The 27946-nt window shown below is 49.5% G+C and overlaps 1 protein-coding gene, 4 non-coding genes and 1 pseudogene across 5 annotated transcripts; all 6 read left to right on the top strand.

Annotated features, from left to right (window-relative positions):
• Positions 1-588: 588 nt before the first annotated feature.
• On the top strand, positions 589-1699 carry LOC136389447 (heterogeneous nuclear ribonucleoproteins A2/B1 pseudogene; annotated as a pseudogene).
• Positions 1700-9768: 8069 nt separating this feature from the next.
• Positions 9769-17066, top strand: RPL3 (ribosomal protein L3). Its single transcript, XM_066358443.1, has 10 exons — positions 9769-9920; positions 10896-11088; positions 12263-12431; positions 13024-13159; positions 14170-14356; positions 14781-14941; positions 15786-15887; positions 16224-16319; positions 16649-16768; positions 16964-17066. The coding sequence occupies exons 1-10, from the start codon at positions 9918-9920 to the stop codon at positions 17006-17008; spliced, it is 1212 nt and encodes a 403-aa protein (XP_066214540.1). The 5' UTR covers positions 9769-9917; the 3' UTR covers positions 17009-17066.
• LOC136389789 (small nucleolar RNA SNORD43) lies at positions 10421-10484 on the top strand. The gene has a single exon (XR_010748361.1). It is a non-coding gene; the product is annotated as a small nucleolar RNA SNORD43 (small nucleolar RNA).
• Positions 12968-13023, top strand: LOC136389968 (small nucleolar RNA U82P). The gene has a single exon (XR_010748505.1). It is a non-coding gene; the product is annotated as a small nucleolar RNA U82P (small nucleolar RNA).
• Positions 14417-14510, top strand: LOC136389943 (small nucleolar RNA U83B). The gene has a single exon (XR_010748485.1). It is a non-coding gene; the product is annotated as a small nucleolar RNA U83B (small nucleolar RNA).
• On the top strand, positions 16093-16173 carry LOC136389944 (small nucleolar RNA U83B). The gene has a single exon (XR_010748486.1). It is a non-coding gene; the product is annotated as a small nucleolar RNA U83B (small nucleolar RNA).
• Positions 17067-27946: the final 10880 nt, after the last annotated feature.

Here is a 27946-nt window from a genome sequence, read left to right as displayed (position 1 = left end):
TCAATAAATTATTTGTAGGATTTTAAATGCGCTCCAACTTCAAAAAGTTTGAGAACCACTGGCTTAATGAATAGTGCCTGATAGGGTTTTAGTAAATGTTATTAGCCTTCCCATCACTGTTGGTTTTCAAGGTAGGTACGCACAAGGCATGTAGGCATTTTCTTAGCAATGGAGTTATAGAATTGTGGTAAGTTTTCCAGGTTCCTCCATGAACCTCTACTTTATAGCTATCACTGCAGATTATAGAAACATCCCCCTCCTCTACCGTCTGTATTTGCGTTTTGCGTTTTGCCTTAGCAGCAAGGCCAAAGGAGGAAGTCAGGCTGTTCTTTGTAGGTCAAGCCTTTGCAACCCCAGAGCTGCCTACACCTCGCTCTTTTCTGCGGGGCAATTCGAGTTCCTAGCTCAAGGCTAGCGGCATATCGCCTTTACTCCTCTGCTGCCCCCTTGAGGCTGCTTTGGTATAGAAGGTGTTCAGGTCTTTTCTGAGTGGGGAGTTGCTAGGGCAGAGGGGAAATATATTCATTGTGTTTGAGTGGATAAGTCACAGCATAATTACAAACTTAAAGATTTGCCATAGGGGTAGCAGCAGCGCCGGCTCGCCGTGCGAAGGTTCTCCCAGAGTTGTTGTTTCTCCAGCGGCGGCAGTTCTCACTACAGCGCCAGGATGAGTCCGGTTCGCGTCCGACCGCGGAGACCTCTCTCATCTCGCTCGGCTGCGGGAAATCGGATGAAGCGACTGAGTCCGCGATGGAGAGAGAAAAGGAACAGTTCCGTAAGCTCTTTATTGGTGGCTTGAGCTTTGAAACCACAGAAGAAAGTTTGAGGAACTACTACGAGCAAGGGGGGAAACTTACAGACTGCGTGGTAATGAGAGATCCTGCAAGCAAAAGATCAAGAGGTTTTGGTTTTGTAACTTTTTCATCCATGGCTAAGGTTGATGCCGCCATGGCAGCAAGACCTCATTCAATTGATGGGAGAGTGGTTGAGCCAAAACGGGCTGTTGCAAGAGAGGAATCTGGAAAGCCGGGATCTCATGTAACTGTGAAGAAGCTTTTTGTTGGTGAGATTAAAGAAGATATTGAGGAACATCATTTCAGAAATTACTTCGAGGAATATGGAAAAATTGATACAATTGAGATAATTACTGATAGGTAGTCTGGAAAAAAAAAAGAGGCTTCAGATTTGTTACTTTTGATGACCATGATCCTGTGGATAAGATTGTGTTGCAGAAATACCATACAATCAATGGCCACAATGCCGAAGTAAGAAAGGCTTTGTCTAGGCAAGAAATGCAGGAAGTTCAAAGTTCTAGAAGTGGAAGAGAAGGCAACTTTGGGTTTGGAGATTCTCGTGGTGGTGGTGGAAATTTTGGACCAGGACTGGGAAGTAACTTTAGAGGAGGATCTGGTGGCTATGGAAGTGGTCATGGATTTGGAGATGGCTATAATGGGTATGGGGGAGGACCTGGAGGAAATTATGGGAGTGGAAATTATAATGATTTTGAAAATTATAACCAGCAACCTTCTAACTACGGTCCAATGAAGAGTGGAAATTTTGGTGGTAGCAGGAACATGGGGGGACCATATGGTGGAGGCAACTATGGTCCTGGAGGAAGTGGGGGTTATGGAGGGAGAAGCCGATACTGAGCTTCTTCCTATTTGCCATGGGTTTCACTGTATACAATAAACAGGAGAGGATGAGAGCCCAGAGGTAACAGAACAGTTTCAGGTTATCGAAATAACAATGTTAAGGAAACTCTTATCTCAGTCATGCATAAGTATGCAGTGATAGGCAGAAGACACCAGAGCCGATGCAGAGAGCCATTTTGTGAATGGATTGGATTATTTAATAACATTACCTTACTGTGGAGGAAGGACTGTAAAAAAAAAATGCCTTTGAGACAGTTTCTTAGCCTTTTAATTGTTGTTTATTTCTAGTGGTCTTTGTAAGAGTGTAGAAGCATTCCTTCTTTGATAATGTTAAATTTGTTAGTTTCAGGTGACATGTGAAACCATTTTAAAGATTTTTCTCAAAGTTTTGAAAAGCTATTAGCCAGGATCATGGTGTAATAGGACATAATGTTTTTCCTTTAAAAAATTTAAGTGCGTGTGTAGAGTTAAGAAGCTGTTGTACATTTATGATTTAATAAAATAATTCTAAAGGAAAAAAAAAAAGATTTGCCATAGGTACCTTTCTGGAGAACTGTTTGGCAATGTGTTTCTATTCACTAAAGAATGTATCGTTTGACCAAGCAATCCCATCCATTTCTCAAGGAAATGAACACAGTAAATTAAGCCAGCACTTAGCTCTAAATGTTTATATTACACATTCATCTAGATATTTGGTCAATATATATGTGACACTGTGTGCCAGGCCACTGAAGAGCCAACATTCACGTAGCACAGGGTCTCTGCCCTAAAGGATCTTACTGTCCAGGGGAAAAAATAAACAAGGGAGGCTGAGGAAATATGGTCACAAATTCTTTGACTCTCCTCTATTGAACATGGACAGGCTTGTGATTGGTTGATCAATAAAATAACATTGTACATTTTCCTAGCCCAGGCCTTCAAGAAAATATCACCTTCCACTTTCCATCTCTTGAAACACTCTCAGCCCTCACCATCATGTTGAAAGTCTGACTAGGATGAGATCACCAAAAACCTCATGTTCATATGCAGGACAAGGGTCCCAGAAGAGCCCAACCTTCAAACCATCACCACCACTGACTGCCCTATGTACCCTCCAGACTGACCCACATACCAGCTGAATATACCAAGTAACCCCAGTCAATGTCATAAGGAAAAGAAGAATCACTCAGCCGAGTTTCTGCCCAAATTCCTGAAGTACAACAACACCATGACATAATAAAATGGATGTTGTTTTGAGCCTCTAAGCTTTGGAGTATTTGTGCAGAAATTGATAACAATCATGACCACAATTCAGCAGAAACAGAGCAATGGGAGAGGACTGAAGCCAAAGGCCTTGGGCTCTGGGTCCCAGCAGGCAGCGAAGCCTTGGCTTGTGTACGGTAATAAAGGAATACACTCCACAAGAGACAGAACCCGAGCCAGGCTTCTGTCTGAAGCCAGCAACAAGGTGGTACTCCACCACTGGGAAAGGAAACAAAAAATGAAATGGCAGGGGTCCCTGCCCGGGACTCTGGCTTAGAGAAAGTGGTGGTCGCAGGGAGGGAGGACAGAGGTTGAGCTTGCCCACCGAATGCTGAAGGAAGCCTCCTGCTGGCTCCTCAATGGAGGCTTCGGGGTCCCCAGTATGGCCATGGGAAGGAGCCCTAAGATCTGTTTCTGGATTGTGGGCCCAGAAGCCTGGTAGAGGTAACAGCAACTTTCCTAAACAGAGTGGGTAAGCACACAGGGAGAGAAAAAAAGGGAAGGAAAAATAAAACCTGCTTCCAAACGAGGCTCGAAAATGAAATTCCAAAAGCTTTGTTGAAATCCCATGGGCAACAAATTCAGCACTCACAACAAGCAGAAGATGAAGTCGCTGCAGATGATATGAAGTCGGAGAAAGAAAAAAGACTTTATCTTTAAAATAAAGTGTATTTGGAATCCTCAGAGAAAGAATTGGGGGGGGGGGGAGAACAAAACCAATAGTAGAAAAGTCTAGATAGCAAAATAAATTAAAATGCTAGGAAAAGGAAAGAAAGAATGGATGTCAAAAAGAACAACAAAAAAAGAAGGAAGACATAAACCCGGAAAGGTGAGCATCAGCTCATAGTAGTTGCTTCTTATATGTGCCTTGACTGGGCAAGCCTGGGGTTTTGAAATGGCAACCTCAACATTCCAGGTCAATGCTTTATTCACACCACCAGCACAGGTCAGGCCTAATTATTTATACTTACAGAAAAGGAAACTAAAGCTGTGAAGGGTGAAGGGACCTCCCCAAGGACACGGTAATGACTGAGCTGAAACCAGGTCCCCTAGCCCAGCCCCTGGCATGCATGTGACTTGCATATTGCATACCACCCACCCTTGCACCTAGCCCAGTAAATGCCTAGGGGACAGATCCGATGCTATTCAATCTCTCACTGACAAAGTAAGCGAGGGACATACCAGAGGATGGTTCACACTTGATCATTTATTTTAAGATTTGCATGAAGAGAGACGCGGCATAGATATACAGAAGAATTATGAGAACACAGGTGGCTTTGACTTGTTGTGCAAGTGCCTGCTTGGATGAAGACCTGAAGGCCATCTTGCTTGTCCTGTTCCTCTGGAACCTGGTGCTAATGGGCACTTTAGTGGCCCCAAAGCCACAGCCTCCCTTTTCCTTGCTGGCATGCTTATTTCCTACCACGAGGCACAGGTTGATGGAGGCTGGTGTGAGCCTGCTCAGGGTGGCTGGGTCAGGGCCAGGGAAGCGCTGGCTAAAAGGGACAGTGGTGGCTGGAAGGATGATGGTAACTGCATCCAGGTCTTTGGAGGCTACCCAGAATAGCCTGGCCCATTCCAGGGGTTGAAGACGACTGTGCTGCATGGCCTGCAGGGCCACTTGTCCCAGGGCTACCCACAGCTTGTCTAGGCAGCGGACCAGCAGAGACACAGCCACCTGCTGCAGCACAGCCCGCAGCAACTGCTCCAAGCCCTTGCTGTTCTCATGGCGAAAGCTGACCAGGCTGTAGTAGGCCCAGTGGGCCACAGAGAACAGGGGTAGGCCAGCTTCCCACTGCAAGAGCTTCAGGATGCTGTGACGTGCACCATGGCTCAGGGTGGTGAGCAGCTGAAGGACCCGGGCCCATGCGATGATCAGTGGCTGCCACAGGGCCTGTTGGACATGTAGCAGCACCTCCATGGTGCACAGTTTCCGGGCCAGGATAGTGTTGAACACAGCACCCAGCTGCAGACTGCTGCACCACAAGATGCAGAGACCCAACATATATACTGAAAGGCTGTGGGAGGCCATATTTGCCATGGCCTCCTGGAGTCCCAGGTGGGGCGTATAGAATTTCACCAGCCCTGGCCCACACAGGAGCAGGACCAAGAGCTGCCAGGTGCCTCTGGCCAGCCGGTTCCCATTCTGAGGGGCGTCTCTCTGGCAGCTGGTGGTAGAGGAGCAGAGGGTGGGGTCCTTCATGACCCAAAGGCTCTGTGCCCAGGCTCCTGCCCCGAGGACATGGGGCTACGCTCATGCCACAAGCTCATATTAACTGACCCTCTGGCCCAAATGCCCCATCATCTGGGCCTGGTGGTTTTGCAACAGTCAATGACAGCATAAAAGATCAGAATGTGCGCTCATGTCAAAAAGGGTGTATTATTGCTTCAATTGGCAAGGTAGGCAGCCTTTGAAAGTGAAACTGTGCTGTCCTAACTGGGGCCTGTTCTGCTCATGCCCTCATCTGACCAATGTGAAGCGGAACCTTCTCTGCGCCAGGCCCTGCATTGGAGCTGAGCACACAGGAGCAGGACACAGTCTCTACTGTCACAAAGCTTCCAGTCTGGTAGGGCAGATGAATGTCAGAGCACCCTCTGACTAAAGCTGCCTCACTCAGCTCCTCTCTGGCGCGCTTGCCTCCCTATTCTGCTCCTCCTCGTGTCCTCCTAACCCTTATCATGGTTAGGCCATCCCTCGGGTTTTACCTGGCAGCAGGGAACAGCTGCCTTTCAGGTTTTTAGCAAAATCCTAGATGCTTTTCTGTTCCTTTTTTTTTTTTGTATTTTTCTGAAGTTGGAAATGAGGAGGCAGTCAGACAGACTCCCGCATGCGCCCGACCAGGATCCACCCGGCATGCCCACCAGGGGGCAATGCTCTGCCCATCCGGGGCATTGCTCTGTTGCAACCAGAGCCATTCTAGCGCCTCAGGCAGAGGCCATAGAGCGATCCTCAGCGCCCGGGCCGACTTTGCTCCAATGGAGCCTTGGCTGCGGGAGGGGAAGAGAGAGACAGAGAGGAAGGAGAGGGGGAGGGGTGGAGAAGCAGATGGGCGCTTCTCCTGTGTGCCCTGGCCGGGAATCGAACCCGGGACTCCTGAACGCCAGGCCTACGCTCTACCACTGAGCCAACCTGCCAGGGCCCCCCCCCTTTTTTTTAAAGATTTTATTTAATCATTTTCAAGAGGAGAGAGAGAGGAGTGAGAGAGAGAGAGAGAGCAGAGGGAGGAGAAAGAAGCATCAACTCCCATTTGTGCCTTGAGACCAGGCAAGTCCAGGGTTTCAAACCAGCAGCCTCAGCATTCCAGGTCCACACTTTATTCACTGCACCACCACAGGTCAGACCCTTTTCTGTTCCTTACTAGTGGTATTTTGAAAACAGTAATGATGGAGGACCATTTGTAAACAAAATCAATCCATTCCTTTCTAGACTCTGGATTTTATCTTTGCGTTAAACCAGCAATCCAGGATCAGGTAACTCAATCCCCTTGTTTTGGCCCCTTGTAAACAGCTTGCGCATATCAGATTGGCATACTGCCATGCGTTCATTGGTCTGCACTGAGTTTGCACAGCTGTTGTGTGTTCACTGTGGGACGGTGTTCAGGCCTCATCAGTGGCATCCTACTCTGGCTCCTCTGGGAGAACCTTGTCTCCTCAAGAGAAATTTGTCTCGTCTTATTTCAGGCACAGTGAACTCTTGGTCACTGGTTTGTTTTTATCATGTGGATATTGTAAATCATGTTACTAATTGTATTTATTTATTTATTTTTTAAGAGCTTAGTCTTTAAAGTTTTTATTTTTATTTATTTTTATTTTTTTTATTTTTTAGAGAGGAGAGTGAGAGAGAGAGAGAGAGAGAGAGAGAGAGAGAGAGAGAAGGGGGAGGGAGGAGCAGGAAGCATCAACTCCCATATGTGTCTTGACCAGGCAAGCCCAGGGTTTTGAACCGGCGACCTCAGCATTCCAGGTCGACGCTTTATCCACTGCGCCACCACAGGCCAGGTATTTATTTTTTTTAAAGATTTTATTTATTGATTTTACAAGGAGAGGGAGTGAGGAGTATCACCTCATAGTTGCTTCACTTCAGTTGTTCATTGGTTGCTTGTCGTATGGGCCTTGACTGGGCAAGCCCATGGTTTTGAACTGGCAACCTCAGCGTTCCAGGTCGATGCTCTATCCACTGCACCACCACAGGTCAGGTGTATTTGTATTTATCTTTTATATTTAGCCTCACAGAGGCTCAGAACCAAATGAGGGGACATAAGCAGAGTTCTGCAATGTGTGTTTGGGTGTGAACCCTGTCTGGGTTAGTCTTATTTTGCTTTCCTCACTTCTTTTTTTCTTGGTATGTAGCCTTAGGCATGTTCTTGGAAAGAGAAAGGATACAGTTAACCCCATAAATGAGTCAAAACTCATATATATATACATATATATATAATATATGTAATATATTAATATATGTAAATATATGTATATGTAATATGTATAATATGTAATATATGTAATATATTATATATTATATATATATAAATTAAACTCTCCTTTCTAAAAGTAATACTAATACCCAATATTCCAAAATGGATATCCTGACTCAGGCCCTTCCTGCTTCCTCTGCCCAGCCCCAGCCCAGCCCCAGTGACTCATACAAATAGTCTGCAGATCCTGGCCATCCTAATAGCTCCTGCTTCTGCTCCTTTATGTCAGTGTCCCTTTTCAGGTCACCCACTGTGATGGCTTGCACAGAATAGTAAAAGCCCTTCTACCTTATCCCCACCTCCTAGCTGGCTACTCCCAATCTAGTTGGCCTCATAGTGTCATTCTTAGGCAAAGCAGGTTCAGTACATGTTTGTTAAGTGAATGAATGAATGAATCTCTTATTTGACATATGGAGAAACTGAGGCCCATTGTGATATCCCAGTGAGCTTTTTGCACAATTGGCATGGTACTTTCTCATGACTGCTGAGAGGGAATTCCTTTTGGGAATAGTTTGTCCAGGACCTTCAGTGACATTGTTTGTTAAATCTTTTTTAACCCTCATCACAGTTTTAATGTGTTTATTTTATTGGTTTTAGAGAGAAGGAAGGGAGAAAGAGAGAGAGAGAGAGAGAGAGAGAGAGAGAGAGAGGAACATCAATCTGTTCCTGTATGTGCCCTGACCAGGGATTGAACCAGCAACCTTTGTGCCTCAGGGTGATTCTCTAACCAATTGAGCTATCCAGCCAGGGCATCTCATCACAATTTTAAATAGTCTTATTTGGTTTGTGACGGTGGCCATCTCAATCTACTCTGTTCCCACAGCCTGTTCAGTACCTAAACCACGGAGCTTCGGTAAGAATTTCTTGCTGAGTAAATGAAACACTCAGGACCCAGAGCTCCTTTTCTAGTGAAGGGGCTACTGAACCCCTAGTCTAATGTCATGAAAAAAACAATGTAGACTCAGACTAGAGCTCTGCCCTTCATGAATTGGGTGATTTTTGTCAAATTATTTTCTCTTGGCCTGAAACTTACTTTTCTTGGTAAGAGGAGACAATATGGATCATGTTATTGACTTCTCTACAATTCTGATATAAAAAAAAACCTTCCTAAGTCACTTGGTGAAAAAAAACTAAATTGACCTGAATTTTTTTAGGCAGCTAAGTCAGCCTCAAACTGATTAATGGGAGGTGATTTATATTTATCCCACTTCATGTGAATATTCATGTTTCTTTACAGAATTGTTTCATCAAAGAGTTTTGGGAGGATTACATAATATACAATATGTGCACCATATTGTGCGATATTATCTAAAACAGGAAAAGAGCTTAATTTGGAAACACTTCTGGCCCCAAAGATTTCCATGAAGGGACTGAGAATCTGTCAGCCTTGCCCCTGAGGGACGGTGGGAGCTTAATGAGAGAAAGTTTTTTTTAAACAACGGTGTGAGCAATGGCCAGACCCGGAATTCAGAATCAAAGAACAAGATAGGGTGGGATGGAGGTGTGAAGTGATATAAGGGAGAGTGTGTGCTCGCCCTTAGCAGTGAGATAGCAGTAGCCAGTTGGGACAGAGTCGGTGTTAGCAGCCTCAGGAATTAGGCTTAATCCTGAGCAGGTGAAGGCATGGGAAGTAACAAGATGAAATTTGATTCTCGGAAAGATTTTGGAGGGTCAAGCTTGGAGACAGGGAGAGCAGATAGGAGCTTCCCGAGTCACCTGGGAGCCCAGGCAGACATCAGAGAGGGTCCTTCATGCAGAGGGTCTGGAAAGCAGGGAAGACCAGCCAGGTTCCCTGAGGGTGGGCAGCTGGACCCATGATCCCGGGTAAAGAGACATTTTGCCACTTCGGAGACTGTCAGAACCAAGCTAGGGCCACTGCAGCTGGACAGTGGAGGAGTGGCCAAGATGGGGTTTGAAGAAGGGGCGCCCCAAATCAGGATGCATTAGAGGCAAGTTGGTGTCGCGGAAGCGGCTCTGGGTTGGGAGCCAGAAAGCCAGGGGTTCAGTCTTTTTTCTCCAACTCAGAGCAGGTGAGAGCAGTGCAACTCGTTCCAACTCAGTGTGCTTGCAAAAGGGCAACAAAACTGACCTACTGTGTGGGACGGAAATGGGCACCATGTGTGAAATTGCTTTGGACTGAAGCCCACAGCTGGGTTATTCAATACAGGGGTGACTACATTTCATGTGAAAAGAAGCGACGCAGCCATCTTCCTTCAGCGGAATGGTACATTTCATCAAATTTGGCTGCTGCCTATCGCCACAGACTCACTGCATTACAGCCCTTTGTCAGCCTTTCCGAAGCTTTTCACTAAGTTTGAACCTAGCCACTCGCCGTAGAGGTTCTAACTCTTGCCTCCGTAATCCACAACTAGCTGGGAACAAGTTTTAGGCGACGACGAGTGTGCGTGGAAATAGCAACCGACATCAGTCCCCCGACCCGACTTCCGCCGCGGGTGCGCGCTCGCACGCCGGAAGAGGCGGGGCCAGACAGCCCTTTATAAATTGCGCGCCGATCTCCACCCGACCTCTACCGGCAACGTTAGGCGGCAGCATGGTACGTAGTATGGCCCCTTCCTTCTTGTGTGCAGTGGCGGCGTGGCTCAGGCCGCATCGCATCGCCGCCATCTCGGCTCACCCAGCGCCGGGGGCCTGCTCTGGTAGCGCGGGGCACTCAGCGGGATCCGCATTCAGTCCGATTTTCGGGAAACACTCAGGCCTATGGCTGGGTTTGGGCCTACTGGTCGGCTGGCGAAAGGCCTCGGAGCGGGAGCTGGGGGACCCACGCCCGGCAGTTTTCAAGCCATGGATTATTTCTGGGTCTTGATCTCACCACGTTAGTGCTTATCGAGATTGGAGTCCATGAGCACTTGGGCCAGGAGGACCTTAAGTGGGGCCGCTTGGCACTTTAATTCTTACCAAACTGGGAGGTGCATAAATCGAAGCAGCAGGCTGGAGGGGAGACTTTCGGCAGTTAGGCGGAGGTTGTTGAGTCCTCGTTTTTAAATGTGTAGGGCGGTTGGAACAACTCCTTAGGCCTCTAGAGTTCCCAGGAACCACAGATGATGAACTTACTGACGGGCGGACAGAGAATGTGTGCTGATTGTCATGTTCTGATTTGGCTCTGTCGAGTTCTAGTGGCCTATGTATTATAGTCAGAGGAGCCTTTAGTACTATTACTACCCGCTACCCATCCATTTGTCTCAAAAGTCCCTTTCGTGGTTAAGTCTTTGATTGCATCATAAAGGCACCTGTAAACTAGTTTTTTAAGTTTGGTGTGCTTTTTTCCCTATATATAGAAAAGTGGGTGTTTTCATTTTGCTAAATGATAAAATGAGGATTTGAGGTAAAAGTTAAACCTAGGTGAATACAGCTTCAGGATGTGTGATCCTGAAAAAAAAGGAGTCAAATTCTAATTCAGTTGCTGGGTTTCTGGTTTGAGCATTGCCGAGGCTGCTCATAGGATCATTTAGACAGGTAGGAATCAAGAAGTGAGTTATAAATTCAGGTATTGATGTTGGTCATCTCCTAGTCTCACAGGAAGTTCTCAGCTCCCAGGCATGGATCCCTGGGCTTCTTACCTCGGAAACGCAGCAGCCGGCACCGCGGGAAGGTGAAGAGCTTCCCCAAGGATGACTCCTCTAAGCCTGTCCACCTCACAGCCTTCCTGGGCTACAAGGCTGGCATGACCCACATCGTGCGGGAGGTCGATAGGCCAGGATCCAGTATGTACAAATTGTATTCTTCAAGCTGGTTGGGGGGGGACGGGGACGGGGACGTGACCAGACTAGTTGGGGCCAAACTGCCAGAGGGCAGACTTAAGAGATCAGTATCTCAGTAGCTGATAGAAATAGAGAAATGAAGGTATTTTAGGACTGATTAATACTACTAGGCTACAAGTGGCTGGCCCTCCCAAGTGTAGGTGGAGGAATGTATTGAACTCAAGGAGTATGATGTGGATAAATTTGACAAAAGTCACAGCATACAGAAGTATGCTGACTTAAAAAAAGTTTGGCCTGACCTGTGGTGGCGCAGTGGATAAAGCGTCAACCTGGAAATGCTGAGGTCGCTGGTTTGAAACTCTGGGCTTGCCTGGTCAAGGCACATATGGGAGTTGATGCTTCCAGCTCCTCCCCCCTTCTCTCTGTGTCTTTCTCCTCTCCCTCTCTGTCTGTCTTTCTCCGCTCTAAAAAAAAAAAAAAAAAAGTTTGCGTACTACCTGTCTTTGGGTTGTGAAGTTTGAAGTAGAAGTCACCAAGCAGGAGGACACAGCATTGGTTCCTTATCCATGGTAGCTATTAATGTTAGGTAGTTAATATCTACCTGAGTATAGTGCTATTATGAAACCCCATTATACTTAGTATCTTGCATTGTTTAAGTGATAAGGAATTTGTTTGCCTCTAGAGATTTCTATGGTAGACAAGAACTGAAGCCAGGCTGTTAATTTGCCATTATAGAGTCCTATACTTTCTATTTTCATTAAAAATGTCAGTGTATGGCCTGGCCTGTGGTGGTGCAGTAGATGAAGCATCCAGGCTTGTCCAGTCAAGGCACATAGGACATAAAAATCTAAACAACTTTCATATCCCGGATGAGCCCCCCCCCCCAAAATCAGTGAACAACTAAAGTGAGGCAACTGAGTTGATGCTTCATGTTCCCCACCTGCCCCTTCCCCCACCCCTGCTCTAAAATCAGTGAAAAGGAAAAGGTCAGTGTATGTAATAAGGGCAGCCCTTGGTAGTGTAGACTGCTAACATGGGCTCGTTTCTCTAACCTTCCCTGTTATCTGAAGTAAGTCATCCACTTGCCCTTTGTGAGCACCTCGCGTTTTCTGCAGGACACCCCTCTTTGGGGATTATAGTTAGTCCATTCAATTCTGACCGCCTGCTTTCTTTGCAGAGGTGAACAAGAAAGAAGTCGTGGAGGCTGTGACCATTGTGGAGACACCGCCCATGGTGATTGTGGGCATTGTGGGCTATGTGGAAACCCCTCGAGGCCTCCGTACTTTCAAAACCATCTTTGCTGAGCATATCAGTGATGAGTGCAAAAGGCGCTTCTATAAGAACTGGTAAGGGAGGGGACACCATGCACCCCTAGGTTAGGGACTGGAGAGAAGGAACATCTGTGCAGGGGCTTCTTGGCTCTAGCAGGGAGGAGCTGCTCTGGTGTTGGGGTTCGTTGCCTCTGGAATAAAACAGTTCTTAGGGACAGACCTTGAGCAGCTGGTGGCTTCCTGGGCTGGGAGCAGCACCATAAGACTTGAATAGTCAGCTTAGTGGGTGTTGGCTGAGGACTCTGTTTGCAGTATTTTCTTGGTTGCTGGGAACTACTAATAGTTAGAAACGAGCAGATAGCAGTGTAACTTACCTAGTCCATCTGCCTGGGACACGTGTGGTCTGGGTAATGGCTAGACTGGAGCATGAATTAGTGTGTGTTTGAATGTTTGTGACATATATTAATCTTGTGGACCTCTGCTCAGCTCCGCTCGGCTTTGCCCGATGAGCTCCATCCAGGCTCCGCTTGCCGGTGGAAAAGGCTCCTTAGAAGCCGGCAATGAGCCCTATCCCCACGTGGTGCCCATATGCCTTCCTCTCATCCCGTGGAGGGGTGATGAAGGCCTGCACCCGGTCCCCTTCCCCATCTCTGCTCTGCTCCTGAAGGCATAAATCTAAGAAGAAGGCCTTCACCAAATACTGCAAGAAATGGCAGGATGATGATGGCAAGAAGCAGCTGGAGAAGGACTTCAACAGCATGAAGAAGTACTGCCAGGTCATCCGCGTCATCGCGCACACCCAGGTGAGCGCTCGCCAGTGTGCCCAGATAGCAGATGTGTCTGCTGCTTCCTGTCTGTGGAGGTGGGGCTTTGAATATTGGGAGTCACCTATTTGGGAAATTCTGTTATCTTGAGTTTGTCCTCAGCACAAACTGATTTTATGCCAAGCCTCTGGATTTTAGGGGGTTGTTAGACTGGTTCAGGTTCCTCAAACTTAATTTCCTAGTGGAGGAAATAAGTCAGTGAGCAGCCTGGGGGTTGTTTGAAATTACACAGCAACATAGCCCAGACATTGGCCTGCCCTTGAATCCTGGGTTCCTGGAGTCAGGTTAAGGCCCATTGCACAGGGGCCTAAGAAAGGGTATATAGTACCTCGAGGACTTGTGGGTTGACTTTTCACTTGCCAGCAGGGGGCACTGTGTCCATGTTGACTCTTAAATTAGGGAAACCAGGCCCCATTTTAAGGAATGAGTGTGACTCATGAACACTGGCCGTATGCATTTCTAACTTGGCCAAAGGAGCTCTTGGCTTGGTTACAGTGGGTGCCTCTTTTGTAGTCTGGACACACTCCTGGGCGTACACCCTGATTCTGAGTGTTCAGTGACCCTATGTAGTTATTGACAACCGTAGCACAGATTTATAGTAGTCCATCACTGAAGAAAGTTCTGTAGGCTAGCACTGGCATGTCTTAACTAAAAGTTTTAGGTTTGGGTTTGTTTTCTAAATGTTACAGTTTATGCTCTTAGCTGTAGTGCTGTCCTGCTGTCCAAAGTATAAGTGTCTTGTTGATAGTAGAGTGAAGTAGATAGATGGCCAAAGTAAACTAGGGTTACGATCAGGAACATTCAGCTAGTTGGTGGCCAGGATCTAGTTAAGTTGACCTACCCTGATGTGGGCCCCGTGTGTCTGTTATGAGTTGGCTCATCAGAATTTAAAGGGAATTCTACTCATTGGGGAGTCACAACACAAGAAGGTGACTCCTGTGGGAGAACAGCTTGGAGCTCGGAGCTAAGCTGGATCCATTTCCTCCTAGATGCGTCTGCTTCCTCTGCGCCAGAAGAAGGCCCACCTCATGGAGGTCCAAGTGAATGGAGGCACAGTGGCCGAAAAACTGGACTGGGCCCGTGAGAAACTAGAGCAGCAGGTCCCTGTTAACCAGGTGTTCGGACAGGACGAGATGATAGATGTCATTGGGGTGACCAAGGGCAAAGGCTACAAAGGTGAGCTTTGCAGTGGCCAGATGCTGTGGTTAAATCTTGGGAGAAGGGGTCTCCGACCCAGCTGTTTGGTGATGAGGCTCTGGAATGAGCGCTGGGCACAGCGCCCGAGTCATGCTGCGGAAACATTCCTTGCTGCCTTCCTTCTGAGAACAGTCCTGTGGTCGGGTGGCTGGGGACGTGACCTAGTAAAGGACTAATTTCGAAGACCTGTTCTTTGCACATTTAGAACTAGACAGATAGTCGACTTGGGATGATGGGATCATTAGAGGGTAACATGCAAATTAAACTTATCTTTGTTATTAAAACTTACCCAGTTGTTGGTTGCATATGTTGACTAAGCAGTGAACTCAAGTGGGTCTTCCTAGCAGGAAAGGGCCAATGGCATGAGTGCCAAACACCCAGTAACAGCATATGTCTATTCCAGGGGTCACCAGCCGCTGGCACACCAAGAAGCTGCCCCGCAAGACCCATCGAGGGCTGCGCAAGGTTGCCTGTATTGGGGCATGGCATCCTGCCCGGGTGGCCTTCTCCGTGGCCCGGGCTGGGCAGAAAGGCTACCATCATCGCACCGAGATCAATAAGAAGGTGAGGTGCTGGGGGGTGGCGATCGGGATAGTTGAATGCTGGGAGGGGGAAGGGGGAAAGTGATCCCAATATAATGGGAGTGAGGAGTCCGGTCCCTGTCACTGCACTTCATTGGTGGTGAAGATTCTGAGCATCACATGGATTTAGCCGCTCGTGCAGTGGGCACAGTTCTTGCTCTCTGGTGCTGTAATTTGTAAGGTACCACCCTCAAAGGTGGTTCTGGTGCAGTTGACCTTGGAGTGACTGGCAGTAAGAGCCTTGTCCCTTCTCATGGAGTGTCAGGCTTCTGTCCACTGCCTCAGTTGGATAGCAGAATCTTCTGAGCCTGGGACACCCCAGCAGGACCTAGGCCAGAGTTGCTTTCCCAGAGTCCTTTGCTGGCTAGCTCTACTGCTGGGGGGGGGGGGTTACTTGTTCCTAATGGCAGCTTTGCCATCCTCTGTCTAGGGCAGTGGTCCCCAACCCCCGGGCTGCGGACTGGTACTGGTACGCAGAGAAAGTAAATACCTTACATTATTTTCGTTTTATTTATATTTAAGTCTGAACGATGTTTTATTTTTTAAAAATGCCCAGATTCCCTCTGTTACATCTGTCTAAGACTCGCTCTTGACACTTGTCTCGTAAGGTCGACAATTATATTTAAAAATACCACAGTTTTTACGCTGGTCACATAATTTTATTTTGTGCATTTATCCGTCCCACCCTAAAGGCCGGTCCATGAAAATATTTTCTGACATTAAACTGGTCCGTGGCCCAAAAACGGTTGGGGACCACTGGTCTAGGGGATATGTGTGAGTCTCCCGTTTCCCCTTTCCCAAGAGTTTACACTCATTCCCTTATTCAGATCTATAAGATTGGCCAGGGTTACCTCATCAAAGATGGCAAACTGATCAAGAACAATGCCTCCACTGATTATGACCTGTCTGACAAGAGCATCAATCCTCTGGTGAGTAATGGAAGCTGTCTTCTCAAAGCCTCTGAAGTCCTGGGACTGGCAGATTTTTCTCTAGTTCTTTTCACCTATGGGGCTGGTTGATTCATGAGGCTGTGTTGCAGTCAATTAATTGGTTCCTGTATAGCAGCCAGCTCTGTTTCCTGCAAAGAGCCTGTCATCTGTCCACTGGTTGGTGAGAAGTGGAATTGCTGGCCTACCTGTTTTGTGATGAGGCTCTGGAATGAGTGCCTGAATCTACTGCAGAGACCTTCCTTGCTGCCTGCCTTCTGAGAACAGGTCTTACCCCGTTCTTAGCTATACTGACTTAATGGTCTTGCTTTTTCCCAGGGTGGCTTTGTCCACTATGGTGAAGTGACCAATGACTTTGTCATGCTGAAAGGCTGTGTGGTGGGAACTAAGAAGCGAGTGCTCACCCTCCGCAAGGTAAGATTGGGGGCCAAGGGGGTACCAGGAACCTGGGGAGGAGGGCAGAGAAGTTTGTTAGCATAAGGAGCACAGTCCAGCAGATAGGCTGAGCTTTGTTAAGGAGGAGACTTCAAAGGAAAAGAAGCGGATCTGCTGTTCTTTGAAGTCTAGGAGGAGGAAATTCCAGCATGGCCCAGCTGTTTGCTTCTGTTTTCATATGTGAAGCCAGTTCCTTGGCTACAACCAGCCCAACAATGAGAGTTGATCTTCTGTTCTCTTAGGCCTATGAAATAAGATGGTGTGGAGAAAAGCCTTGCTCAGAACTAATCTTTCTCCTTGGCCCACAGTCCTTGCTGGTGCAGACCAAACGGCGGGCCCTGGAGAAGATTGACCTTAAGTTTATTGACACCACCTCCAAGTTTGGCCATGGCCGCTTCCAGACAGTGGAAGAGAAGAAGGCGTTCATGGTGAGCACCTGCCTGGCTGTCCTCGGGCTCAGGTTGGCGTGGCATGCAGTTACTGTCATCTGTCAGCCTGCCTTCTGCCCATCTGGAGCTGGGGAGACTGGCCCAGAATCTCTGATCTTAGTAGGATGTCGCTTGTTCTTAACAGTCTGCCTTTTTCTCCACCTCTAACTTTGTCACCTGTACCTTTTCTTACAGGGACCACTTAAGAAAGACCGAATTGCAAAGGAAGAAGGAGCCTAATGTTAGGAATAGATTGTGCAGCTGGTGGGGTTGCAATAAAAATTATTTTCCATTGATATCTGCCTCTGATTTGACTTTTCCAGTGTTGACTGCTTTCACATGGCCCTCGTGCTCCCCGAGCAGGCTGCCCTTGGCCCCTTACACCCGTGTGCCTCCTTTGCCCTGCCCCCTGCCTGGCCCGGTGCTTGGAGCAGACTGGTGTAGGGGTAGGCTAAAGCCTAGTCTGAGTCTGCCTTGAACTTTCGAAACTAGCCTGGGGCAGTAAGCTTTGTGCAAAATGTTTGTCACCTGGGTGAAGCGGAGGGGGATCAGCTGTAGCAGTGTTTGCACAGCTTGGGTGGCAGCTGTGGAGATGGGAAGGTGGTGAGGACTTGCTGTTCCATGACGTTTCTGTTGAGTGTGCAAATGAGCAATTTAGTTAATCCAGGCAGGAGCAGGATCCAGTTACGGCTTGCTGAGGTTCTCTCGTGGCCTGCAGCCAGGTTTTGACACTGGCAGAGGACTGGTGGGAGAGGGGCTGTCATGTAGGCCTGCCCTGCACCTGGTGCTGGGTGGAAACACCAGTACTGTATTGGCTCAGAGGTAGGCCCTGGTGGTTTTAATGGGTTCACCCAGCTTTATTCAAGATGAGGCTGTGGCCATGTATAGGGTAAATGCCCTGTCCAGGCCCATTTTGGTCTGGGTCTCCCTGGGGGATTTGGATCAGCCCCACACCTTGCTGGAGGTGTCTATCTTGTACTGTCAGCATGTTGAATGTGTGCCATTGACCAGGCTAGACACTGAATATTGAGTATTGGCTTTTCTAGAACAGCCAGGCCTATGATTTGACCTACTTTTTAGGGATCGAATTGGTCTCAGTGAACCCCAACAGCATTTAAAGGCTGTTCCCTGCATCTGTCACTGCTGAGGGCAGAGAACAGCTGGAGCCACTGACTGTCCTGTGCAGTCTGGTAGCTAAACCAGTCACCTGGGTTCTGGTTCTATTCTGAAAAGTGGTGATGGGGTGGGGTTGATAGGGAGGAGCAGGAAACGTCAACTGCCATATATGTGCCTTGTCCAGGTTGTTTAACTGGTGACTTCAGCATTTCAGGTTGACACTTATCCACTACACCACAGGTCAGGCCCATGTACTGGTTCTTAATGGAGGTGGTCCACATTGTCTGGTTTCCAATAAGCGTGGCACCCCCACGAATGAAGGCTTTAAAATATAGTTCAAGATCCAGAGGAGATTATTGATTGGGTCCTGAGGCAGGGGGAGGCTTGGAGTAAACTGAGCAGGAGTCCTTGGCCTAGGTCCCCCATGTGTCTGCTCAACATTTCTGAAGCCCCTTCTGAACTTGGATTAAACCTAAGCAGTCACTTCTGGGCTAATACAGAAGACCCCCTCCCACTAACTCCATAGTGCAGGGGTCTCAAACTCGCGGCCCGCCGAACAATTTTGTGCGGCCCGCAGACTAATCCACAAAGTTCAAAATATTTTGGATAAAATTAAGTAAGCCTAGGGGCCTACTTGTATTTTTCATTTCTCTAGCATCCTAGCTAGATATTAGCTTAGTTAACAGCAGTTGTGATGCGAACTACAGTTTCTGGTCATTTTGTGACACTGAGTAAACTGCATGTACGATTGTGCTTGTACTGATTTTTTTTTGTTTTCAACTGCAGTGAGAAAAGTGTTGCGTAACGGTTGCCTTTTGTAGACCTAGTGCGGCCCACCGAAAGGCTGTGATCTTGTTCTGCGGCCCACATGCTGAGTTGAGTTTGAGACCCCTGCCATAGTGCTTCCCACCTGTTCAGGATTTAGTGCCTGGAGCTGCACTTCAGGATGGAGCCACCAGGGGGTGAGAGTGGATGACACCCAGTTGGGCCAGCTCCTCAGTTCTGCAAGATTGCCTCCCTACTGGCTTTGAAGGGGGCAGAGTGCCCTCCCCTCAGGGTGTCCTATGATGCTCCACTTCTGGGAGCCAAGCCCACAACCAGAGGGGTCAGGACCTGCCCAAGGCAGAGCTACAGAAGGGGCTTGGGCTCTGCTGTGGGAGTCCGTTTCTAGTCAGGTCCTGGGGAGGATGCTGAGCAGGCTGCACCTAATGCCCTTGCTCATCCTGGTGGGCCTCCCCTCCCACCTTTAGGCCTGCCCTGGAGTGCAGCTGCCCACCCAGCCCAGGTAGGAAGGGCTTTGCTGGTCTGATTCTGGCAGGTCTCGCCCTGTCCAGGGCTCTGTTCAGTTGTAGGTACAGGTAGCTAGGGCACTTCTGCGGCTGTAGGGTACAGAGGACAAAAGTTCCCCTCCCCCCCAAGAAGAGTAGCCTGCCCCCTCCTAGGCTGGGAACATGTACACATGCAGTACCACAGGTACACAGGTAACAGGCTGTCACCATAGTCATGTGTCCCCGTGCATGTGACACGCATAGAAAGTCATTTTCAGGGGCAGGCTTGCTTGACCAGGTGGCTGAGCCTTTGGCTCCTGATCATTCCCATAACCCCCATCCTCATTTCTGCCCTGCCCGTGGCCAGTGAATGACCTTGGACACATCCCAGAACAGTTTCAAGCCTTAGTCACATCTAGTGGTGACTTGCTACCTCAGTGGTGATTTGGGCACCAAATGAGGAAGACCCAGTGGGTGCATAGATCAGCTGGAGTTACTGTGGTTAAGATGAACAATAAGGGCTTCCTGGGGCCAGTGTGAAAGCACAACTGCGTGCGTGTGCGTGTGCGTGTGCGTGTGCGTGTGTGTGTGTGTGTGTGATCAGCTTCACTTAAGAAATACTGAGTGCTACTGTGGACACAGCAGTCCGGCAGGTGCTGGGAGCGATGGAGAACTCAAGGCCCTTCTCTCAAGGACCTTAATTTCTAGTTGGGAGTTGCAGACAGTAAACATTGGTAAACAGAGTTTTAGGAGTGATGAATGCTATGAAGAAATAAAACAGGCCACTGGGGGTGGTGGTGATAGGGGCATGGGAAACCTGAGAGTGTAAAGGATTCAGCCTACAGTGACAACCTAAGCAGTGGGAACAGCAGGTGCAAAGGCCCTTAGGTGGGAGCGAGGCTTCTGGGCTCAAATTCTTGGGAGGCAGCTCCCCAGAGCAAGGTCTGAGGAAGCTCAGTGAAGGCAGGACTGGCTCCCTTCTGCTTCCCTAGTGAGGGCCTGGCACATAGTAAGTGCTCAATAAATGTTATTCTCTATGTCTCTGGGATTCACCCATGTTTGTGCATGTGTCTGGGTATCCCAGACCGGGGTCCCCAAGCATTTCGTGGGCCTGTGGTTGATGGGGCAGCTGTCTCTGTCTCTTGTAGTCTGTGCCTGTGCTTGTCGCTGAGGGTGCGTCTCTGAGTGCCTGTTGGCCTGTGCTTCCTGTCACCAGAACCCCTAGACAGGCCTCGCTGGAATCCTTTGGTGATAGAACAAAGATCTCATTCCATTCCTCCTGGAAAAAAAAATTTTTTAAACCTGTTGGGAATTTCTGAGCAAGTGGGAACAAGGAGGTGGCAGGAGCCACCATCGCCTTAAAAGGCACGACAACCGGTGACTTTGCTGAGCTCACCTGGTGATAGCCTTGGGGGTGGGGGGTTGGGTAGCTGGCTGCCACCTGGTGGGCACACCTTAAAATGTTTTCCACTCGATCCATGCTGACGAGCTTGACAGTGGGGGGCTGCGCTGCTGGGCCCTCTGCTCTCTTACCCCCATTCCCCTTCCACTGGCTCTCAGCACATAGCTACTCATCTAAATCTTCAGTGGGTTCCCTGCCCTCCATGTGGTGTCTCCCTGCTCAGGCTGTCACTCACAGTCTCCAGCATCGTGCCTCTCCCTGCCAGGTCCAGTATCCTGGCATGCTCCCAGCAGCCCAAATAGCTATCCCCGCCCTTTCAGCAGCAGGCTCAAAAGCAAGGCTGGAGGGTTGACAGGGGAGGAACGCTCAGGAGCCTAGGAATGAGGGAAGCAGCACCCCGGAAACTTCCAGGGCCTATTAACACACCAGAAATGTTAAAATGTCATGTTCTCAGCATTCATCAGCCCCCTGGGCCCACCAGCACAACACTGCCCAAGGCCCAAATTCATCAGCCCCTGGCTCACAATAACTGGTGCTCACAATGACTTCGAATGCCATGCCCAAGCCAGCGGGGTCGTAGTAATTGTGAATACCTTACCGATATCAGACACTGTCCTAAGTACTTTAGTATATAAATATGACCTTCTACCCTTTCAGGCAGTTTCTATTATCACCTCATCTCACAGATGAGAAACTGGGGCTCAGAGAGGATGAGCAACTTGCCCAGGGGCACACAATATATATGGGAAACCTGAGAGTGTAAAGGATTCAGCCTACAGTGACAACCTAAGCAGTGGGAACAGCAGGTGCAAAGGCCCTTAGGTGGGAGCGAGGCTTCTGGGCTCAAATTCTTGGGAGGCAGCTCCCCAGAGCAAGGTCTGAGTGAGCTCAGTGAAGGTAGGACTGGCTCCCTTCTGCTTCCCTAGTGAGGGCCTGGCACATAGTAAGTGCTCAATAAATGTTATTCTCTAAGTCTCTGGGATTCACCCATGTTTGTGCATGTGTCTGGGTGTCCCAGACCAGGGTCCCCAGGCATTTCATGGGGCTGGAATTTGAGCCTGGCACCTCTTGACCCTAACCCTCATTATGCTGCTAGGGGTCTGTAAGGCACATTTCACTTCAAGGGAGGAGTGGGGTGCTCTGATTGACCACCTACCCTGTGCCAAACCTTTTGCTAGCCTCTTTCAGAGTTCCTTTATCTAATCCTTACAACCACTATTCCCATTTCAGAGATGGGGAATGTGGGGGCCTAGAGAGAGAGAACACTTTGAGGTCACAGGGCCAGAGTATGTATGTTCTGCCAGATGTCTCAGTTGCTGCATCTCACTGAGTGGTCACAGCAGTCTGTGAGCTGTGAGCTGTGAGTCCGAGTTCCTGTCACCACTCCTGCTTTCACAATGAGGAAACTGAGGCACGGAGCAACAGCCTCTCAGCTCAGCCTTTTAGGAGCTGTGAAGCAGGGCTTCAAATCCCAGCTCTGGAAATTCAATGTGAACCACTGTACTGCACTGCTCTCCATGTGGGGGCCTGGAGGCTCCTGTGAGATGGGGAGAGGGTGCCACTCCCCAGCAGCCACTACTGTCCCAGTATGCCCCAGCCCCTCACAGGCTCACGTGGGCCCCTGCTTGATTGATAGATGGGGCAGTAAGGGATGCTGCCCTGGGGCTGCTAGCAGACAGGTCGGGGTGGGGAGCCGACCACAGCCAGCCTCATCCTCCTAGGGCCCTGTCCTCACAGCTGGCTTCAGGTCACTGGCTTCATGTGACTTTGGAGAAGTGGCGCCTCAATGCCCCAGCCCCACACAGCCAGCAGAGAAAAGCGCTATGAGAGAAGGCACTAAAGATAGCCGGCCTGAGACTTCCCCATCCTCACTAGCCACCGCCTTGTCCTCATGGCTCTATAGCAGCTGCGCCCCCCCCCCACCCCCCATCAGGCCACTCCTTGGAGCCAGGTCACCCAGCCTGGAGCACAGCACAGGGAACATGCGATCGTCATGGTATGAAGAGCCATCACCTTCTGGGTACCCCACCAGACAAGAATATGCCTTGTCCTGCTCATGCAATCCCCTCGATAAGGGGCGGGAGCATTATCATCACTTCTCGGGGGGAAGTCAGAGCAGATGAGACAGGAGCCCATTCACATAACAGTGCCCCTTGACACTGACACAGCACTCCATTTTTCATGTGGCCAGGGCCCTGAACATGCTAGCATGGCAACATTAAGACCCATTCAGACATCAGGCCAGCACCCATTTACCTGTGAGTCTCTCTCTACCGTGTAGAAGCATTTACACCAGGGAAATTGGTGACACTACATTTGGGCTGTTCTTCCAGACAGCTGGTTGTTAAACACTTACCAACACACAACCGGCCTCCCCCTTCTGATCTCCTGCTGGAGACTCTCAGGCTGAACCTAACCAGAAGCTGGCAAAGTTGCTGGGCTCATGCGTCCCTAGAGGTCAGCAACCTGGGGCACAGGACAAAGGATGAGAGGGTAAATCTGGAGAGGCAAGCACAGTGATCCAGCCCCATGACTAACACCTTCTCTGCCTCCTTGGGCCAGGCACTATCCTGAGCACTTTACAGAGATAATCAGAGGCAGCCCCCCTCCACTCCGAAGCTTTCTGTGGCTCTACATTGCACATTCGTTGATTCATATATGCAAAAGATATATGAAGCATTTTCTGTCAGGCACCTTGGTGTGGCATTCAAGGCTCCTTACAATTTGGCCCCAGACTAGCCACCAGCTCATCACAAGCTGCTGTGCCTCCACCATGTGGGGCCACCAGAGTTGTCCTGCCCAGACCTCATGGTTGTGTCAAAGTGGCTTCATGCAGTGGGGCAAGAGCAGGCAAGTGCTGGGTCCTGTCTGTCTCCTCGCAGGGCCTCATAAACACTCATAAGGCTGGAGGGAGGATTCATTGGGACCCTACACAGGATGTGTGCCCAGCCCAGCTGCTGGCATGGGGTCCACACCCAAGGTGTTGCCCACGTTCTCCATTAGTAAATACCAAGTGGGTGGCTGCCACATGAGAAGGCAGTATTATTTCTTTCTTTTTTTTTTCTCATTTTTCTGAAGCTGGAAACGGGGAGAGACAGTCAGACAGACTCCCGCACGCGCCCGACCGGGATCCACCCGGCACGCCCACCATTGGGCGACGCTCTGCCCACCAGGGGGCGATAATCTGCCCATCCTGGGCGTCGCCATGCTGCGACCAGAGCCACTCTAGCGCCTGAGGCAGAGGCCACAGAGCCATCCCCAGCGCCCGGGCCATCTTTGCTCCAATGGAGCCTTGGCTGTGGGAGGGGAAGAGAGAGACAGAGAGGAAAGCGCGGCGGAGGGGTGGAGAAGCAAATGGGCGCTTCTCCTATGTGCCCTGGCCGGGAATCAACCCCGGGTCCTCCTCACACTAGGCCGACGCTCTACCGCTGAGCCAACCGGCCAGGGCCGGCAGTATTATTTCTATTTCACAGATGGCAAAACCAGGTCTCAGAGAGAGCAGCTGACTTGCTCAGATTCACATAGCCATCACGGGGCTCTGCCTGGTCCACACCCACGGCCCACCAAGCCAGAGGCAGCAATTAGCCGCCAATCGGCCCCCCAGCTACTGGTTTGCCTTTCAGGGTGAGCTTGATTCACATGAAACTTTGAATTTGGAAGTTTGCAGCTTTGCTTTTATCTTTAAAAGCCTGATCAACAGCACATACCGGACACAATAAGCTGCATCTCCTCAGCCTGGGGGTTCTTTTCAGCCAGGGGACAAAGGAACACCAGCTATACGGGAACCTCCTGGCAAGAGAGCATTTTCCAGATGAATCCTGAGGCATAGTGGGTGCCTTCACATTTCCTTCGTGTTGCGAACACCAGTGGCAAGTCTGATCTGCACTGGCTGGTTGTCGTATGGGATGGTGACTAGGCTGGGCATCAGGATGGTTTGGCCCCCGTCCTAGCTGCCCTGAGAACTCAGTGTGCAGGCCTCAGTTTTCTCATTTGAAGCATGGGGGCTTAGGGAAGGCTGGGTTTGACAATTTTTCAGCTCTGAGGTTGGGAGATGCTGACGGCCAAAGGCCAGTGCAGAGTGAGGAGGGACAGACAGAGAGACAGAGAGCGATTCAGTGAGCTGCAGCAATCAGGGAAGGCTTCCTGAAAGAGAATGCTTGTGCTGAGCTGTGAAGACTGAGCAATACCCTGACAGGGGCTAATCTGAATAGGCATGGAAGGTTCTGAAAGGGTTGGAAAGCACAATTCAAAGGAATGAGTTAGTAATAGATTTCAGGCACCACAGGAAGCAAGTGTGTGGAAATGTTGAGGGTAGGTTATGGGAAGTCTTCCCTGAGACTGTCCCTTGCACCTTATCACAAAGGGTTCCACCTCCTCAGACCAGGATGGTTGTGGGTGGGGGTGAAGAAGTTCACCTTGTGGCCCGTAGTACACCGTGTGCCAGGCACCACACCTGGTGCTTGCCCTGCACTGGCTCATTTGCTGCTCTTCTAGGGGAAGCAGGCACTAAGGGGACCTCCATTTCACAGAGAGGAATCTGGACTTCACTCCCAGGCCCCTCTGGGTATCTTTACCCGGAGGAGAGGAAGGAGAGGAAGACTTTCACAGCAGCAGGTGGCCAGTGCCTCAGAGCCTCTGCACAGACTGTTACCCCTGCCTGAAGTGATTCTCCTTCTTTTCTGTGGATAACCCCAATTCACCCTCTGGGCTTGACTCCAATGTCACCTCCTTCTGGAAGCTTCCCCTGACTCCCACCTCTGTCAGGGTCCTCTGATATTTACTCTTTCTGTCCCCTCTGCTTCTTACTTGCCACCCACACTGTGGCTATTGCTGCATTATCATTTTTCCTTCTCTTGGTTCCGAGTCTATCTTTCCAGCCAGGGGCTGTATCTCTTGTGCTATTTTTATGCCCTCTGCACCCAGCACAGAGTGAGCACATAGTAGGTGTTCAATACTATTTGTTATTGACAGAAGACATGAATAAGAAAATTTAAGAATGAACGAAGAGATTTTTCTGAAGTTCTCCCAGATGGTCAGGGCAGCACCGCACCCTCTCGTGCCTTCTGTCTGGTTTCCCCGCTTCCGTTCTGAGCACTCATGTCTATTCCCCGTCCAGCAGCCTGAGCAATTCTGTTAAAACTTAAGTTAGCTTGCATTTCTCCATGTTGAGTTTCAGTTTCACAAGATGATAAGGGTTATAAGAATGCATATATATTTGATACACCTAAAATGTATGTTTAAAAATAGTTAAGATAGTAAAGTTTATGTTACATGTAGTTTGCCGTTTGCCACAATTATATATATATATATAATTGCATATATATATAATGCATCCATTCTCTGCAGTAGACCCTGAAGGGCCCCCAGTGGAGGCAGAGTGAAAGCCCAAGTCACCATGGTGGCCCAACCTCCCTCCCTCTCTGCACTCATCCAAGGCCACACTGCTCTCTTCTCCATGTTTCTCTAGCATGGCAGGTTCCCTCCTGCCTCAGGGCCTTTGCACTAACTCTCCCTCTTTCTGGATTGTCCGTCCTGCAGAAATTTGCAGAGACGCCACTTTCTCAGTGAGGCTTTCCATAATTACTCTACCTCCATGGCACCCTACGCCCTGGCACTGATGCCCCAGCGGGTTCACCGTGTCTCTTTTTCACAGCACCTGCTACCATCTGTAGACTGAACTTATTCCTCGTGTTTACTGTCTCTTCCCCACTCCCTTTCTTTTTGTCACTGTTCTTCAAGTTTCCAGAGAATCAGGGTGGGAAGGGATGTGGTCTGGAGCGCGTGAGAGAGAAGGGAGAACTCCAAGACGGCAGCAACTTCCTCAAAGCAAATTTAGGAAAAGTTGAAGTGAAAAAGGCTTGGACAGCTGAGTGCTTCCTGCAGCCAGTCCCAGAGGCCAAGGGTGTGTGTCCCTGTCTCTGAGTCTCTCTCTGTGTGTAGTGTGAGTAGGGGGAAGGGTTCTAAAGCAGATGTGCTTTGACATTCGCGGTCAAGGATGGGGATGACGGGAGTCTGCCAGGGGCAGCTTCAGGTTCGGTCCTCAGTTTAGACAGAGGCCCCACCTGCCTCGGTTTCCCCTCTGCACTGGACTGAGGGTGAGGCGGGGAGGATAATAATGCGTGATTGTTAAAGACCTTGCACACCTCAGGGGCCAGATGCCAAGGATTGTTTCCATTCATAGGAGAAATTCCTGGCCTTTCCTGCCAGGAGAAAATTCCAAGCTCCTGCAGCTGGGGAGGGTGGGGGGACCCTGCCACTCCCTGTGACCACATACCTGCCGCCCAAACCTGTGGCATCAACGGCTTTCTTTTTCTTCTCCTTCCCTCTCTTGGCAAATGTAGCAGTTCAGGGCCCCAAAGAGGGGCCCTCAGCTCTTTCTGTTTGCTCAGAAGCGCCCCTTCTCTTCCCCTTTCTCTTCCTATGCTTGCTCTTCCAAGGCAGGGGCCACAGGCAACGGCCCCTCCAGGCCCCGGCTTGTTCTGCTCCTGGATGTCTGTAGTCTGGGTGATGGGAAGAACGCAGGCCCATGTCCTCTGGGACAATGAGATTGTTGTTTGAGAATTTTCTGCTTCTAAGAGCTCTTGCTCCCAGAATTCCCTAAATCTGTTTTCATGGTTTTGATCTTTGGTTGCAAGATGCTGCATTTCTGGAATTATTTCATTCTAGGAGTTCTTCTGCCTGGAACGAAAAATGGTCCAATGTTTTATGGTCATGGAATTTTCTGGTTGTAAGAACCCATGGTTCTAAAATTTCTACTTCAAAGGCACTGTGATTCCAAAAGTTTGGATCCAGTTGTCTGTAGTTCCGATGCCACACCTGGGGTTCATGGTGCCACAGGGACTAGGGAGGGGACGGTGGTGGGATGGTGCAGTGAAAGGCCAGGTGGGCTGGTGTGGATGTTGGTAGCAACTCCGGTGCTGACAGCTGGGCAGGGTCCCTGCCTGAGCTCATGGCAGCTGGTCCTGACCCAGGACCAGTAGGGAACGGTGGGCAGAGGGGACCCAGAAAAGGCCAGGCCCACTGAACTCACAAGTGGCTGAGCGTTATGGACCCACCTAGGGCAATCCCCCATTGAATAAGTGGGGACTCCAGGCAGAGCCAGGGAGGAAGGGGCTTTCTTGGTCCCACCAAGGGCAGGGACAGCTCAAGACCCCTGCCCTGCTCCTCCATTGCCAGTTCAGAGCTCTTTCCTGGGGGTCTCATGTTAAGTAGCCCCTCAGACACTTCTCTTTTCTCTGGATATTTGGTCTCTGGTCACAGAGTGACACCCCCATCCCTCTTGTCCCCCAAACCCCCCTGTTCTCCAAGGTCAGGAGCTCAGAGTTTGACACCAGGGGGCCTCAGTCTTCCCATCTGGGCTCTGGGAGGCAGTGAGCTATATCAGCTTGCCTG

Source organism: Saccopteryx leptura, chromosome 1, assembly GCF_036850995.1.
Source record: "Saccopteryx leptura isolate mSacLep1 chromosome 1, mSacLep1_pri_phased_curated, whole genome shotgun sequence".
NCBI lineage: Eukaryota > Metazoa > Chordata > Mammalia > Chiroptera > Emballonuridae > Saccopteryx > Saccopteryx leptura.
Note: the sequence above shows the minus strand (reverse complement) of the source record. Positions and strands in the feature narration are given on the sequence as shown.

What these genes read in the sequence shown, in the direction of transcription:
- RPL3 (XM_066358443.1), top strand. An exon ending in GCACCGAGATCAATAAGAAG is followed by an intron (nt 14,942 to 15,785) that starts GTGAGGTGCTGG and finishes TCCCTTATTCAG; the next exon opens with ATCTATAAGATTGGCCAGGG. An exon ending in AAGAGAAGAAGGCGTTCATG is followed by an intron (nt 16,769 to 16,963) that starts GTGAGCACCTGC and finishes CTTTTCTTACAG; the next exon opens with GGACCACTTAAGAAAGACCG.